The sequence below is a fragment of the Macaca thibetana genome, chromosome 11 (genome assembly GCF_024542745.1).
Source record: "Macaca thibetana thibetana isolate TM-01 chromosome 11, ASM2454274v1, whole genome shotgun sequence".
In the NCBI taxonomy this organism is placed as follows: Eukaryota; Metazoa; Chordata; class Mammalia; order Primates; family Cercopithecidae; genus Macaca; species Macaca thibetana.
This window is the reverse complement of record NC_065588.1, coordinates 105106488-105120569: the sequence shown is the minus strand read 5'-3', so window position 1 is coordinate 105120569 and position 14082 is coordinate 105106488. Positions and strand designations below refer to the sequence as shown.

Sequence of the window (14082 nt, the reverse complement as noted above, 5' to 3'; positions counted from 1 at the left end):
CTAATTTCTGTCTTTTTTGTAGAGATGGAGGTCTCGCTTTGTTACCCAGGCTGGTCTATAGCTCCCGGGCTCAAGCACTCTTCCAGCCTCAGCCTCCCAAAGTGCTGAGATTACAGGTATGAGCCACGACACCTGACCAAGATTCTGCCTTCTAACAAGCTCCTAAGGGATTGCTGGAGCCTCTGGTTCAGAACCACACTTAAGTTTTTCTTTTTTTTTTTTTTTTTGCGATGGTGTCTCGCTCCGTTGCCCAGGCTGGAGTGCAGTGGAGCCATCTTGGCTCACTGCAGCCTCTGCCTCCTGGGTTCAAGTGATTCTCCTGCCTCAGCCTCCCAAATAGCTGGGATTGCAGGCACGAGTCACCATGCCCAGCTAATTTTTGTATTTTTAGTAGAGACGAGGTTTCACCATGTTGGCCAGGCTGGTCTCAAACTCCTGACCTCAAGCGATCTGTTCATCTGGCCTCCCAAAGTCCTGGGACTACAGGCATGATCCTCCGCATCTGGCCGGGACCACACTTAAGTTTTTGAGTATTAAGGACCTAGCTCTCAGGACCATATTATACCACTTTTTCTTTAGGGAGAAACAGTCTCACTTTGTTCTCCAAGCTGGTCTCAAACTCCTGGCTTCAAGTGATCTTCCCACTTCTGCCACCCAAAATGCCAGGATGGTAGGCATAAGCCACTGTGCCCAGCCCATTTTATAGCACATTTAATAATGAGTCTCAACAATCTTTCCCTGTTGACCCCTACAGATCAGCGTGTGTGTATGTATGTATGTATGTGCGTGTGTATGTATGTATGTGTGTGTGTATGTATGTATGTGCGTGTGTGTATGTTTATTGTGGTAAAATATATGTAAAGTAAAATTTACCACTGACAATTTTTTTTTTTTTTTTGAGACGGAGTCTACCTCTGTTGCCCAGGCTGGAGTGCAGAGGCGCGATCTCAGCTCACTGCAACCTCCTGCTCCCAGATTCAAGCAATTCTCCTGCCTCAGCTTCCTGAGTTGCTGGGTTACAGGCATGACCCACCACGCCCGGCTAATTTTTGTATTTTCAGTAGAGACAGGGTTTCACCATGTTGGCCAGGCTGCTCTCAAACTCCTGACCTCAAGTGATCTGCCCTCCTGAGCTTCCCAAAGTGATGGGATCACAGGACCATAAACCATTTTAAGTGTACAGTTAGTGGCATTAAGTACATTCACAATGTTGTGCAACCATCACTATCATCCATCTCCAGAATTTTTTCATCCTCCCCAGCTGTACCCATTAAACACTAACTCCCTGTCCTCTCTTCCCCCTAGTCCTGGTAACCACTATCCTGCTTTCTATATCTGTGAATGTCACTGTTCTAGGTCCACTCACGTCGGTAGAATCCTCATATAGGTAGAATCCTTTTGTGACTGGCTTACTTCACTCCGCATAATATCTTCAAGGTTCTTCCATGTTGTAACCTGTGTCACAATTTCCTTTCTTTTTAAGCCTGGATAATAGTCTATTGTATGCATTGTTCATATTTTGTTTATGCGTTTATCTGTTGGATGTTTGTACCTTTTGGCTGGTTGTTTCTGCCTTTTGGCTATTTTGATACAGGCCAACTTAAAAATTTTTAACGTTTTTATTTATTTATTTATTTATTTATTTTAATTATACTTTAAGTTCTAACATTTTTATTGATTTATTTTAAATTTTTTTTTGAGACAGGGTCTAGCTCTGTTGTCCAGGCTGGAGTGCTATGGTGTGATTGTGGCTCACTGCAGCTTTGACCTCCCAGGCTCAAATAATCCTCCCACCTCAGCCTCCCGAGTAGCTGGGACCACAGACACGCACCACCATGCCCAGCTAATTTTTAAAAATTTTTTGTTGTGGTGAGGGTCTCATTATGTTGCCCAGGCTAGTCTTGAATTGGGATTGATCAAGCAATTCTCTCGCCTCGGCCTCCCAAAGTGCTGAGATTACGGGCATGAGCCACTTTGCATGGCTATAAACACATTAAAAAAGTGGATGTGCTATATCCATTTAATCACCCCTGTCCCAGTGATCATTTCTAGTGTTCTATTATCACAATCAAAGCTGCAAACAGCATGCTAGCAGCAGAAGGGACTATAGCAGGGGGGCTGGGACTGGAGACACTGAAGGCAGATGACTTTGCCAAAGCCTGGCTTAGCCACTTACTGTGTGACCTTGGACAAGCTTACAGCCCCTCTGTGCTTAAGTGTCCTTATTTGTAAAATAGGGATAGTGAAAGTGCATGTTAAATAAGATAATCCACAAGGCACTGAACTCTGGACCAGACACATGGCAAACTAATAGTCCATATCAGCTGTTCTTTATTCTTATTATTTTTTTCACAGAGTTCACCGTGTCACCCAGCCTGGAGTGCAGTGGTGTGATCTCAGCTCACTGCAACCTCTGTTGCAGTGAATCGCCTCACTGAGGTGATTCTCCTGCCTCAGCCTCCTGAGTAGCTGGGATTACAGGTGCCCACCACCATGCCCAGCTAATTTTTGTATTTTTAGTAAAGACGAGGTTTCACTATGTTGGCCAAGCTGGTTTGAAACTCCTGACCTCAAATGATCTGCCCGCCTCGGCCTCCCAAAGTGCTGGGATTATAGACTTGAGCTGCTGTGCCTGGCCCCGTATCAGCCATTATTGGTATCGTAAGTCATCACCTACTTTTTTCCATCCCTGTAATGAATTGCCAGCAGAACATAGCTGGTGGCAGCACAGGACATTTAAACATTGTGAAAGATATCACAAATTACCTTCCAAAAGGCTGCAGTGGTCACTATTAGTCCATAGAAGGAAGCAGGGAGCCGTGGATGGTCCCTGCGGAGAAGATGTGACAAAAGGAGTATTCAAGGAGGATGATCAGGCCACACAGCGAGTTCTTTCTGTGATGTCCTCAGAGTCAAGGGTGCTGATCCATTGACCTTGCCTTCATCCCTGAAGATGAATTGAGAGTGCACGCAAACATTCATGTCCTTCCTTCCTGGGATATTTCTCTATGTGTCCATCTTCTGTGAATACCTTAGGGGACTGTTTACGTTTTTGATTTTGGGGTTGCTTCTTTGGGACTGGGGGTCCTACTCATTTGTAGTTTCCTTTCTGTAGCCCATTGCACACCACCCCTCGTTGAGTGGGTTCCAGATGTGAAATGTCACTCCCACCATGAGCCTTTCTCAGCACCCAGTTTATTTTATTTGCAGCATTTCTTACAATGTGCAAACCATCTATATAGTGATGTCCATATGTAATCACTATTTTTGTTTTTAAAATTCTTATCCCCTCCTGGTAGACTATGAGCACTGCAAAAAGGCGTTGAAGTCTGATGACTTTCGTGATCACAGTAGCACCTTTGGGCCTGGCACAAAGCAGGTGCCCATTCAATATTTGTTGGATAAGGGATTCCAATAACATCCATAGCAGTGCTAAGAGTTAAGGATTTTTTTTTTTGATGGCAAAATACACATAACATAAACTACCATTTTAACCTTTTTTTCCCCTTCGAAATGGGGTCTTGCAGCCGGGCACCATGGCTTACATCTGTAATACCTGCACTTTGAGTATGAGATGGGTGGATCACCTGAGGTCAGGAGTTTAGGACCAGCCTGGCCAACATGGTAAAACCCTGTCTCTGCTAAAAGTGCAAAAGTTAGCTGGGGGTGGTGGTGCGCACCTGTAATCCCAGCTACTTGGGAGCCTGAGGCTGGAGAATTGCTTGAACCTGGGAGGCAGAGGTGGCAGGGAGCCTGGGTGATGGAGTGAGACTCCATCTCAAAAAAATAAAAGAGGGGGTCTTGCTATCTTACCCAAGCTGGTCTTGAAGTCCTGGCCTCAAGCAGTTCTCTTGCTTCAGGCCATCCACCTAGCTAGGATTATAGACACATGTGCCACCCGACCGCCCACCCGCACCATGCCTGGCTCTATTTTGACCATTTTATTTATTTTTAATTTTTTTTCCATCTTAACCATCAATTAAAGCGTGCAATTTTACTAGGTTGCACAACCTTCATCTCTATCTAGTCCCCAAAGGGAGAACCCCCTCCCATTACTCTGTGACTCCCCATTCCCTGGCAATCCCCCAATCCCTGGCAGCCACTAATCTGCTTTCTGTCTCCATGAATTCTGGACACTGCATTTAAGTGGACTCATATCTATGTGAACTTTTGTGACTAGCTTCTTTGCTCAGTGTAATATTTTGGAGGTTTAGCTGTACTGTAGCATGTGTCAGTAGTTTCAGGAGGTTTCTGTATATTCGTTTGGTTTGTGTTTTAGAGACAGTGTCTCTGTTGCCCAGGCTGCAGTGCAGTGGTGCAATCATAGCTCACTGCAGCCTCGACCTCTCAGGCTCAAGTGATCCTCCCACCTTAGCCTCCTGAGTAGCTAGGACTACAGGCACACACCACTGTATCTGGCTAATTTTTAAATTATTTGTAGAGATGGGGTCTCTCTATTTTTCCCAGGCTGGTCTTGAAGCCCCGTACTCAAGTGATCCTCTTGCCTCTGCCTCCTAACGTGCTGGAATTACAGGTGTGAGCCACCGCACCCATGAGGACTTTTCTTTTTTCTTTTTTTTTTTTTTTTTAACAGTGATGTGCTAGGGCCTGATGGTACCAGTTCTAGAGAGCAGATGGATTGTTAAATATGCAAGAATTTGGGGAGCCTGTTATTTAGTCACTGACAGGTTGAAACAAGCCATTGTGGGAGTATCTAGGACACAGATATTGGCAAATGCTACAAATCAATATTGTTGGGGGAGGGTATTTGAGAACCAGTTTATAGGCACACTGCTGGCTTTAAAGCACCCCATAATCTCTATCAGTATCCCTGAGAAGTTACTGTAACTAAATACCTACTTTGGTTTACTTCTTTATTTCTTTAGAATCAGGATCTCACTCTATTGTCCAGGCTAGGGTGCAGTAGTGCAATCATAGCTCACTGTAGCCTCAACCTCCTGGGCTCAAGAGATCCTCTTGCCTTAGCCTTTTGAGTGGCCAGGACCACAGGTATGTGCTACCATGCCTGGCTAATCTTTTTTTTTTTTTTTTTTTTTTGTAGAGATAGGTCTTGCAGGCTAGAGATGATGGCTCATGCCTGTAATCCCAGCACTTTGGGAGGCCAAGGCAGGTGGATCACTTGCAATCAGGAGTTTGAGACCAGCCTGGCCAACATGGAGAAATCTGTCTCTACTGAAAATATAAAAATTAGCCAGGTGTGGTGGCGCATGCCTATAATCCCAGCTACTCAGGAGGCTGAGGCACAAGAATTGCTTGAACTTGGGAGGCAGAGGTTGCTGTGAGCCAAGGTCTTGCCACTGCACCCCAGCCTCGGTGACAGAGCAAGATTCTGTCTCAAAACAAACAAACAAAACCTGAGATGGGGTCTTGCTGTGTTGCCCAGCCTGGTCTCAAACTCCTGGTCTCAAGCAATCCTCCTGCCTTGGACTCCTAAAGTACTTGGATGAGGGGCACGAGCCACCATGCAGACCTCTTAAATACCTATTTTGAATAAAACAGTGTTCTTGCCGGGCAAGTACTGCTTAAGAGATGTCCTGGTCCCACCTTCTGACCGGATATCCAGGCCTAAGGCAGTCTGTTGCCAAGCCTTTGCTCCTAAGTGACACCTGCCTTCCAGCTGCAAGGGATGCCCCAGCTCCAGACGGCAGGATGTTTGCCTGAGTCCTGTGTCACAGGCCTCTCAGGGGAGGAGGGTGAGCTGTAGATACCCAGCTCAGCCAACAAGAGAGTGGGGACTCCTCGGGGCTCAGTCCCTCAGTGCGTCTGCTTCACGATGGGGTTGGGAGCAGGAGAACAGCAGAACCACTTGCCTACCTCTGATGCACGAGAAGAGCAGTCCCCGGATCAGCGATGTCAGCAGCACCTGGGAATGCACTCAGTGTAACGGTTTGGCCCCAGGTCAGACCTCCTGAATCAGACCTTCTGGGGGCAGGGCCCAGCCGTCCGCGTTGTGACCAGCCCCGTGGAAGTTCTGAGACTGCATCCAGTTTAAGAACCCCTGGACTCAAGTGACAGTCCAAAGAGCTGTCAACCAGGCTGGAGTGGAGCTGTGCCTTTTAATTCCTGCTCCAGAACACACACCGTTTTCCACTCTCTGGCAAGCCTGCCTACACAAGCCAGCTCAGTTTAGACCTTGCCCTCGTTCCTGAGATATGTGAATGCCTGGGAGAGGCACTGACTTGACACCCAGTGACTAGGACTGAAGGCGCTCTTACCAAAGACCACCAAACTGAAGCCTCGGCTTCTTCAAACTGTGTGACCTAGGCCAACAGCCATAACCTGAGCAGCCACTTCCTCGTCTATAAAATGGTCTAATAACCGTACCTAATTCATAAGTTGATTGTTAAGGTAGCAGGAGATAATATAAAGGGCTTTGCACAGCTCTTGGCTTATAGCAAATGCTCAATAACTAGTTGCATGGTTTGAGGGTTATTATCCAAGGAGTTCGAGGAAGGAGAATTCAATGATGAATCCCTCACATTTATCTTGTGCTTTACAATTAATTTGTGTAATAACTCTGCAGGAGCTTCTTTGTAGCAGATACGGTTGGTGCCCTTTGCAGATTCCTTTAGCAGGCTGGCACTCCCCCAGCTATTGCCAGTGTTGGTTCACAACTGTAGCTCCCTCTGGATTGCCCCTGGTGGAGGGGAGCCACCTCGTCCGGGAGATTATGCCCTCCACTGCTGGGGGTGGCGTAGCCAAGGACTGATTGATATGAGGGTGTAACAGCCCAGCCCTCACATCCCCGGGTGGAACCTTCTCGGTGGTACGAGTCACACTTCAGAGCTCCCTGTGTGGTCAGGCTGAGGCCAGACCTCAGCAGGAACTACATCCTTTCTTAGCTTCCTCCTGCCTCCTCCTGCTTCCCAATGGGTTTCTCTGAGAGTATTTCCTTAGTAAATCGCTTGCACAAACATCCCCATCTCATTGTTTTGCAGAAACAGAAAAATCCTAATCCCAGCACTTTGGGAGGCCAAGGCAGGAGGATTGCTTGAGGCCAAGAGTTTGAGACCAGCCTGACCAACACAATGAGATCCCTGTCTCTACGAAACAAACTAACAAAAAGCTAGGTGTGGTGGTGCGTGCCTGTAGTCCCAGCTACTCAGGAGGCTGAGGCAGGATGATCACTTGAATCCAGGAGTTTGAGGCTGTAGGGAGCTATGATAGTGTCACTGCACTCTAATCTGGGCGACAGAGCAAGACATTGTCTCAAAAGAAAAAAAGGAGAGTGGGCACAGTGGCTCTTGCTTGTAATTCCAGCACTTTGGGAGGCTAAGGCAGGCCGATCACTTGAGGTCAGGAGTTCGAGACCAGTCTGGCCAATATGGTGAAACTCCATGTTTACTAAAAATACAAAAATTAGCTGGGTGTGGTGGCATGTGCCTGTAGTCCCAGCTACTCAGGAGGCTGAAGGAGGAGAATCACTTGAACCTGAAGCGGAGGCTGCAGTAACCCGAGATCGTGCCATTGCTCTCCAGTCTGGGCATCACAGTGAGATGTGAAAGAAAGAAAAGAAAAAAAGAAAGACAAAAAAAAAGAAAGGAAGAACGAGAAGTCTACCTGAAGAGTCATATAGAATCTCTTAAGGTACACCGAATAACTAAAGCGATCTTGAAAAATGAGAAGGAAATTGAAGGTCTCATACTTTCCGATTTCAAAACTTACTACAACTTACTTAGGTGTGGCTTAAGGATAGACATGCAGATCAATGGAATAGAATCAAGAGCTCAGAAATAAATTCTCGAGTCATATGATTTGATTAAATGATTTTCAAAATGGTGCCAAGATCACTCAGTGGAGGAAAGGACAGTCTTTTAAACAGATGGTATTAGGAACACTGGATGTCCGTATGTGAAAGAATGAAGTTGGATTCTTACCTAACACCATATACAAAAGTTAACTCAAAATGGATCAAAGACCTAAATCCATAAAAGTTTAGAAGAAAATATAGGAGAAAAGCCTTATGATACTGGATTTGCCAATGATTTCATGGATATGACACCAAAAGAACAGATAATAAAAATAAAAGTAGATATATTGGACTACATCAAAATTTAAAACTTTCGGCCTGGCATGGTGGCTCACACCTGTAATCCCAGCACGTTGGGAGGCCAAGGTGGGTGGATCGCTTTAGCTCAGGAGTTCAAGATCAGCCTGGCCAACATGGTGAAATCTCATCTCTACAAAAAACAACAAACAAACAAACAAAAAACCCAAAAACATCCAAAACAAAAGTTAGTCAGGCATGGCGGTGTGCACCTGTAGTCCTAGCTACTCAGGAGGCTGAGGTGGGAGGATCACCTGGGCCCAGGAGGTCGAGGCTGCAGTGAGCTGTGATCACACCACTGCACTCCAGCCTAGATGACAGAATGAGATCCTGTATTAAAAAATTTTTTTTCAAACTTTGGTGCATTCAACGATCACAATCAATAGAGTAAAAAGGCAATCTAAGGAATGGGAGAAATTGTTTGCAAATCATATGTCTGATAAGGGATCTATATCCAGAGTATAGAAAGAAGCACAACTCAACAACAAAAAGTTAAACAACCCAATTTTAAAATAGGCAAAGGACTTCAATAGACATTTCTCCAAAGAAGACCAACAAGGGGCCAATAAGCACATAATAAGTTGCTCAATATTAGGGAAATGCAAATCAAAATCACAATGAGATACCATCTCACACCCATTAGGATGGCTGTTATCAAGCAAATGGAAAATAACAAGTATTGGCAAGGATGTGGATAAATTGGAATCTTTGTGCTTTGCTGGTGAGAATACAAAACGGTGCAGCCACAGTGGAAGACATTCTGGCAATTCCTCAGAACATTAAACATAGAATAACCCTTTTATCCAGTAATTCCACTTATGGGTCTATATCTAAAATAAGTGAAAGCGGGAACTCAAATAGATATTTATATACTCATGTTCATTACAGCGTTATTCACAATAACCAAAACGTGGAAACAACTTGTGTCCATCAACAGATGAATGGATCAGCAAAATGTGATCTGTCCACACAATGGAATATTATTCAGCCTTAAAAAGGAGAGAAGTTCTGCAATGTGCTGCAACATGGATGAGCCTTGAAGACATTATGCTAAGGGAAATAAGCCAGACACAAAAGGAAAAATACTGTGTGATTTCACTTATCTGAGATCCCTAGAGGAGTCAAATTCACAGAGACAGAAAGTAGAAGGGTACTTCTCAGGGGCTGAGTAGGGGAAAATGGAGCATTGATTTCTATGGGGACAGAGTTTCAGGTGAAACTTAATGTCACTGAACTGTACACTTAAAATGGTTAAAATGGCAAATTTGATGGCGTGTATATTTTACCACAATAAAAAAAGAATCTCTGTTTCACGATTTTCTTCTAGGACACCTGACTTATGGCACAATTATGACACCAATGTATAGAAGAGGTAAACTGAGGCTTAGAGTGACTATTTGTTTGTCTTATCCAGTGGGGATAATAATAGTCTCCACCTCTCAAGGTTACTGTGAGGATTAAATTGAATAATGATGCCTATAAAGCCCCCCACTACCATCAAAGAAGAGCATTGGTGACAGAGTGAGAACCTGTATCTTATGGTATCTCGTGATTTTGATTTGCATTTCCCTAATATGGAGCAACTTATTACGTGCCTATTGGCCCTTTGCCTGTCTTCTTTGGAGAAATGTCTATTGAAGTCCTTTGCCTATTTTAAAACGTGAAATACCTGTGAAGATGTGAGTGATGGAGACAGGGTGGCTTCAACTGATCTAGGGACAAATGTTGGCGATTTCACATGTCTAATCCTTTAGTTAAACAGCAGAAACAAAGATTTCACTCATTGTTACGTGTGTAATTTTATATGCTCGAAATGTCTCAAAATAAAATATCTTTATAAAAAAATAGAGTAAATGGGAAGCAATGGAAGAGTTTGAAGAGGTGTTACCCTCTCACTGGCCAGGAATACAATGTTTTAAGCCAGATAAAACTGCGGTTGAATCCTGGCTCCATGCCTGTTTAGTTATGGGACTGTGGGCAAGCCATGTGAATTCTGGGGCCTCAGTGTTCTTGTCTGTAAAATGGTGATAATAATATGAACTTCAGAGAGGTGCTATGCAGATCAAGTGCACGGAAAACAGCTGGAACTTACACAGAGCACAAACTTGATTCTATTAGAGGTGACTGTGGTAGATGGGGTGAAATGTTAGCACCAAGCTTCAAACCCCGCCAGTCTGTCTGCCAACCCTGTGCTGGGCCCTGCATTTCCAGCCCAGACGAGCCTGACAGCTCAGGTTTTCCAAGCCCAGCCTTGCCAAGGAGTGGAGTTTCAGGAGTTTACAGAATTACTGTGATTTGATCTGTCTTTTCTCTTCTAGAACTTCACAAGCAGGGTATGCTCCCTGTGCTTCTGAAATCCAGATATTTACCCTTTCTATGCCAGCGCAACAGTTATTCTTTGGTGAAATACATGGAATGATGCAATCGTTAATAATAGCAGTATTTTGAACTTAAATATTTCTCTTTTTTTGCCTTTTAAAAACATGGATCAAATGTGTACTCCATCTGCTCATATACTACCTCTGTTATTCATGCCCCATGTAACTCCAGACTTTTTCTTTTTCTTTCTTTCTTTCTTTTTTTTTTTAAACAAGTAAAAAAAACCCCAGGATCTTGCTCTGTCACCCAGGCTGGAGGGAGTGGCGCAATCTTGGCTCACTGCAACCTCCACCTCCTGGGCTCAAGCCATCCTCCCACCTCAGCCTCCCAAGTAGCTGGGACCACAGGTGCACACCACCATGCCTCGCTAATTTTTGTATTTTTTGTAGAGATGGGGTTTTGCCATGTCACCCAGGCTTGTCTCGAACTACAGGACTCAAGCGACCCTTTTGCCCCAGCCTCCCAAAGTGTGGAGATTATAGGCGGGAGTGAACATGCCCAGCCAGACTTTTTATTTTCCTTTTCCTTTTATTTTTTCCTTCCTTCCTTCCTTGCTTCCTTCCTTCCTTTTTTTCTTTCTTTCTCTCTCTTCCTTTTTCCTTCTCTCTCTCTTTCTTTCTTTTCTTTGTTTCTTTCTTTTTATTTTTCAGATAGGGTCTCTCTCTGTTGCCCAGGCTGGATTGCAGTGGTATGATCACAGCTCACTGTAGCCTTAACCTTCTGGGCTCAAGCGATCCTCCCACCTCAGCCTCCCAAGTAGCTGGGACCACAGGCACACACCACTATGTCCAGCTAAGTTTTTTACTTTTTGTAGAGACGGCATCTCACTATGTTGCCCAGGCTGGTCTTGAACTCCTGTGCTCAAGCAATCCTCCCACCTCAGCCTCCCAAAGTGCTGGGATTACAGGCATGATCCACAGTACTTAGCACCCCAAACTTTCTTCAAAAAGTCTGTAAGGACTCAAAGCCGTGACAGAAAGGACTTGCACATTCGGTATCACTATCCCCTTGAGAGACAGTGAGGTCAGAACACATCTGTCTTGTCAGTGCTATAACCCCAAAACCCACCCTAGGGCTGGCAGACAGCAGGAGTTTTGTGTTTGGGAGTGACAAAGTTGGAAGGAGATGGGTGATTTTGCCTCTGAGTTCCAGAAGAAGAAACGACTTCCCAGAGAATCAAAACTTCCTGCAGAGGAACAAGCAACAGCATAGTTTGAAAGAACATATTGCATGAGAGTGGGACCCACGGGGTCTCAAACTCAAATGCCTACAGGGCCTGACAAATGGGGCCATGAGCCAAGTAAGAGGAACACAGAGCAAGTGCAAGGATAACTAGCAAAAGACCCTTAGGGCTAGAGATAATCTAGAGAAGAGGAGATAGTGGTCAACTGTGGAGTGCATGACCCATCTAAAATTGGGGTCAGGGTGGGCCAGGGGCCACCACTGCCCAGACCTAGCACAATTCCAATGCAGGAATGTGGGCTCCAGACAGCGAGATATTCTACTTTTTCCAAGAGACATTGGGATTCTGGCTTTTTATGTGAATTTTCCCAATTTAAAAATTTTGGCACCAAGTGTGATAACTCGCACCTGTAATCCCAGCACTTTGGTAGGCTGAGGAGGGAGGATCACTTGAGCTCGGGAGTTTTAGACCAGTCTGGGCAACATAGTGAAAGCTTGTCTCTATTCTAAAAAATGGCATCCTCTTTAAACTTTTAGAAATACGGCGTGAGCAACTTTTTGTGGGCCTAACGTGACCTTTAGATGACCAAAATGTTAGATATAGACAGATGAGTCTAAAATCTGAAACAGATGTACTCACAAACAGTATTCTGGCCTACAACAAAGATATCCTCAATCACATAACCTACTACGTGAATAGGAAACCCTGGAATTGGGCAGTGCCCAATCTGCTCAACTGTACATGGCAGTCTTGACATTATAACTCTTGAAGTTATCACTCTCCCCAACCCTAGTCCAATTCAACAGAAATGCTAACCCCCATTCGTCAACTCTCCAAACCATGAGAAGAAGTCTTTCACCTGTCTTGGTCACTAGAACTGTGCAGCAAGAGCAAGGCCATTTGGAGGAAGCTTTAGCCATCTTGACCAGATTTGTTCTGTTCTCTAGGGTTGTGAAATTCCGTCGCACAGGTGAGAGTGCAAGGTCAGAGGACGACACGGCTTCAGGAGAGCATGAAGTCCAGATTGAAGGGGTCCGCGTGGGCCTAGAGGCTGTGGAGCTGGATGATGGGGCAGCTGTGCCCAAGGAGTTTGCCAATCCCACCGATGGTGAGAGGGCCCTGCAGTTGGGGAATCAGCCTGAGCCACTGTCAAGGTTGCCTCCCCAGCAGGCAATTGCAGAGGGCTCTTGTGAAGGGGCAGTCGGGAGGGCCCAGAGGGCCAAGGGGTGGAGCTGGAAGTGGGGGCTGAGCCTATATGGCTTACTTCAGCAGGCAGGGTTACATCACAATCCCTGCCAGTTAGCATCATTGCACATCACTTGGCTGAGGATGGCAGTAATAATGATGATGATGATGACAAAGATGATGATGGTAATGATGATGATGGTGGTGATGATCATGATGGTGATGATCGTGATAGTAATGTGATGATGGTGATGATGATGTTGATGATGGTGATGATTATGATGATGGTGATGATCATAGTGATGAAGATGGTGATGATAAGGATGGCAATGGTGATGATAGTGATGATGATGAAGATGGTGTAGATGATGGTAATGATGATGAAAATGATGGTGGTGGTGGTAGTGATGATGGTGATGATAGTGGTGGTGATGATAATGATTGTGGTGATAATTATGGTGATAGTGATGATTATGGTGATGATGATGATGGTGATCATGATGATGATTATGATGATAGTGATGAAGACGGTGATGATAAAGTTGGCAATGGTGATGATGATAGTGATGATGATGATGAAGATGGTGGTTATGATGGTGATGGTGATGATAGTGATGATGATGATGAAGATGGGATTATGATGGTGATGATGAGGATAGTGATGATGATGATGAAGATGGGGTTATGATGCTGCTGCTGATGATAGTGATGATGATGATGAAGATGGTGGTTATGATGGTGATGATGATAGTGATGATGATGAAGATGGGATTATGATGGTGATGATGATGATAGTGACGATGATGATGAAGATGGTGATTATGATGGTGATGATGATTATAGTGATGATGATGATGAAGATGGGGTTATGATGGTGATGATGATGGTGATGATGATGATGGTAGTGATGATGGTGATGATGAAGATGATGATGATGGTGGTGATGATAGTGGTGGTGATGATGATGGTTGTGGTGATAATGATGGTGATAGTGATGATGATGGTGATGATGATGGTGGTCATGATGATGATGATGAAGATGGTGATGATAAGGTTGGCAATGCTAATGGTGATGATAGTGATAGTGATGATAGTGATAGTGATGATGATGATGAAGATGGGGTTATGATGCTGATGGTGATGATAGTGATAATGATGATGAAGATGGGGTTATGATGTTGATGGTGATGATAATGATGATGATGATGAAGATGGTGGTTATGATGCTGATGATGATGATAGTGATGATGATGAAGATGGGATTATG

The 14082-nt window shown here is 44.7% G+C and overlaps 2 protein-coding genes across 5 annotated transcripts in view; one reads left to right on the top strand and one right to left on the bottom strand.

The window, feature by feature from the left end:
* USP30 (ubiquitin specific peptidase 30) overlaps positions 1-12584 on the bottom strand; it is a 100397-nt gene extending 87813 nt beyond the window's left edge. The window contains exon 1 of one of the 2 annotated variants that reach the window (XM_050749776.1): positions 12490-12584. The gene's annotated coding sequence lies outside the window, so the exon portion shown is untranslated. Of the gene's footprint in view, positions 1-2766; positions 2893-12489 lie in introns of those variants that run through there. The other variant, XM_050749778.1, reaches the window with a different exon arrangement.
* SVOP (SV2 related protein) overlaps positions 1-14082 on the top strand; it is a 101192-nt gene that overhangs the window by 19384 nt on the left and 67726 nt on the right. For all 3 annotated transcript variants that reach the window (XM_050749768.1, XM_050749769.1, XM_050749770.1), the window contains exon 2: positions 12578-12738. In XM_050749768.1, coding sequence (XP_050605725.1) covers positions 12578-12738 — 161 coding nt within the window. The remainder of the gene's footprint in view (positions 1-12577; positions 12739-14082) is intronic.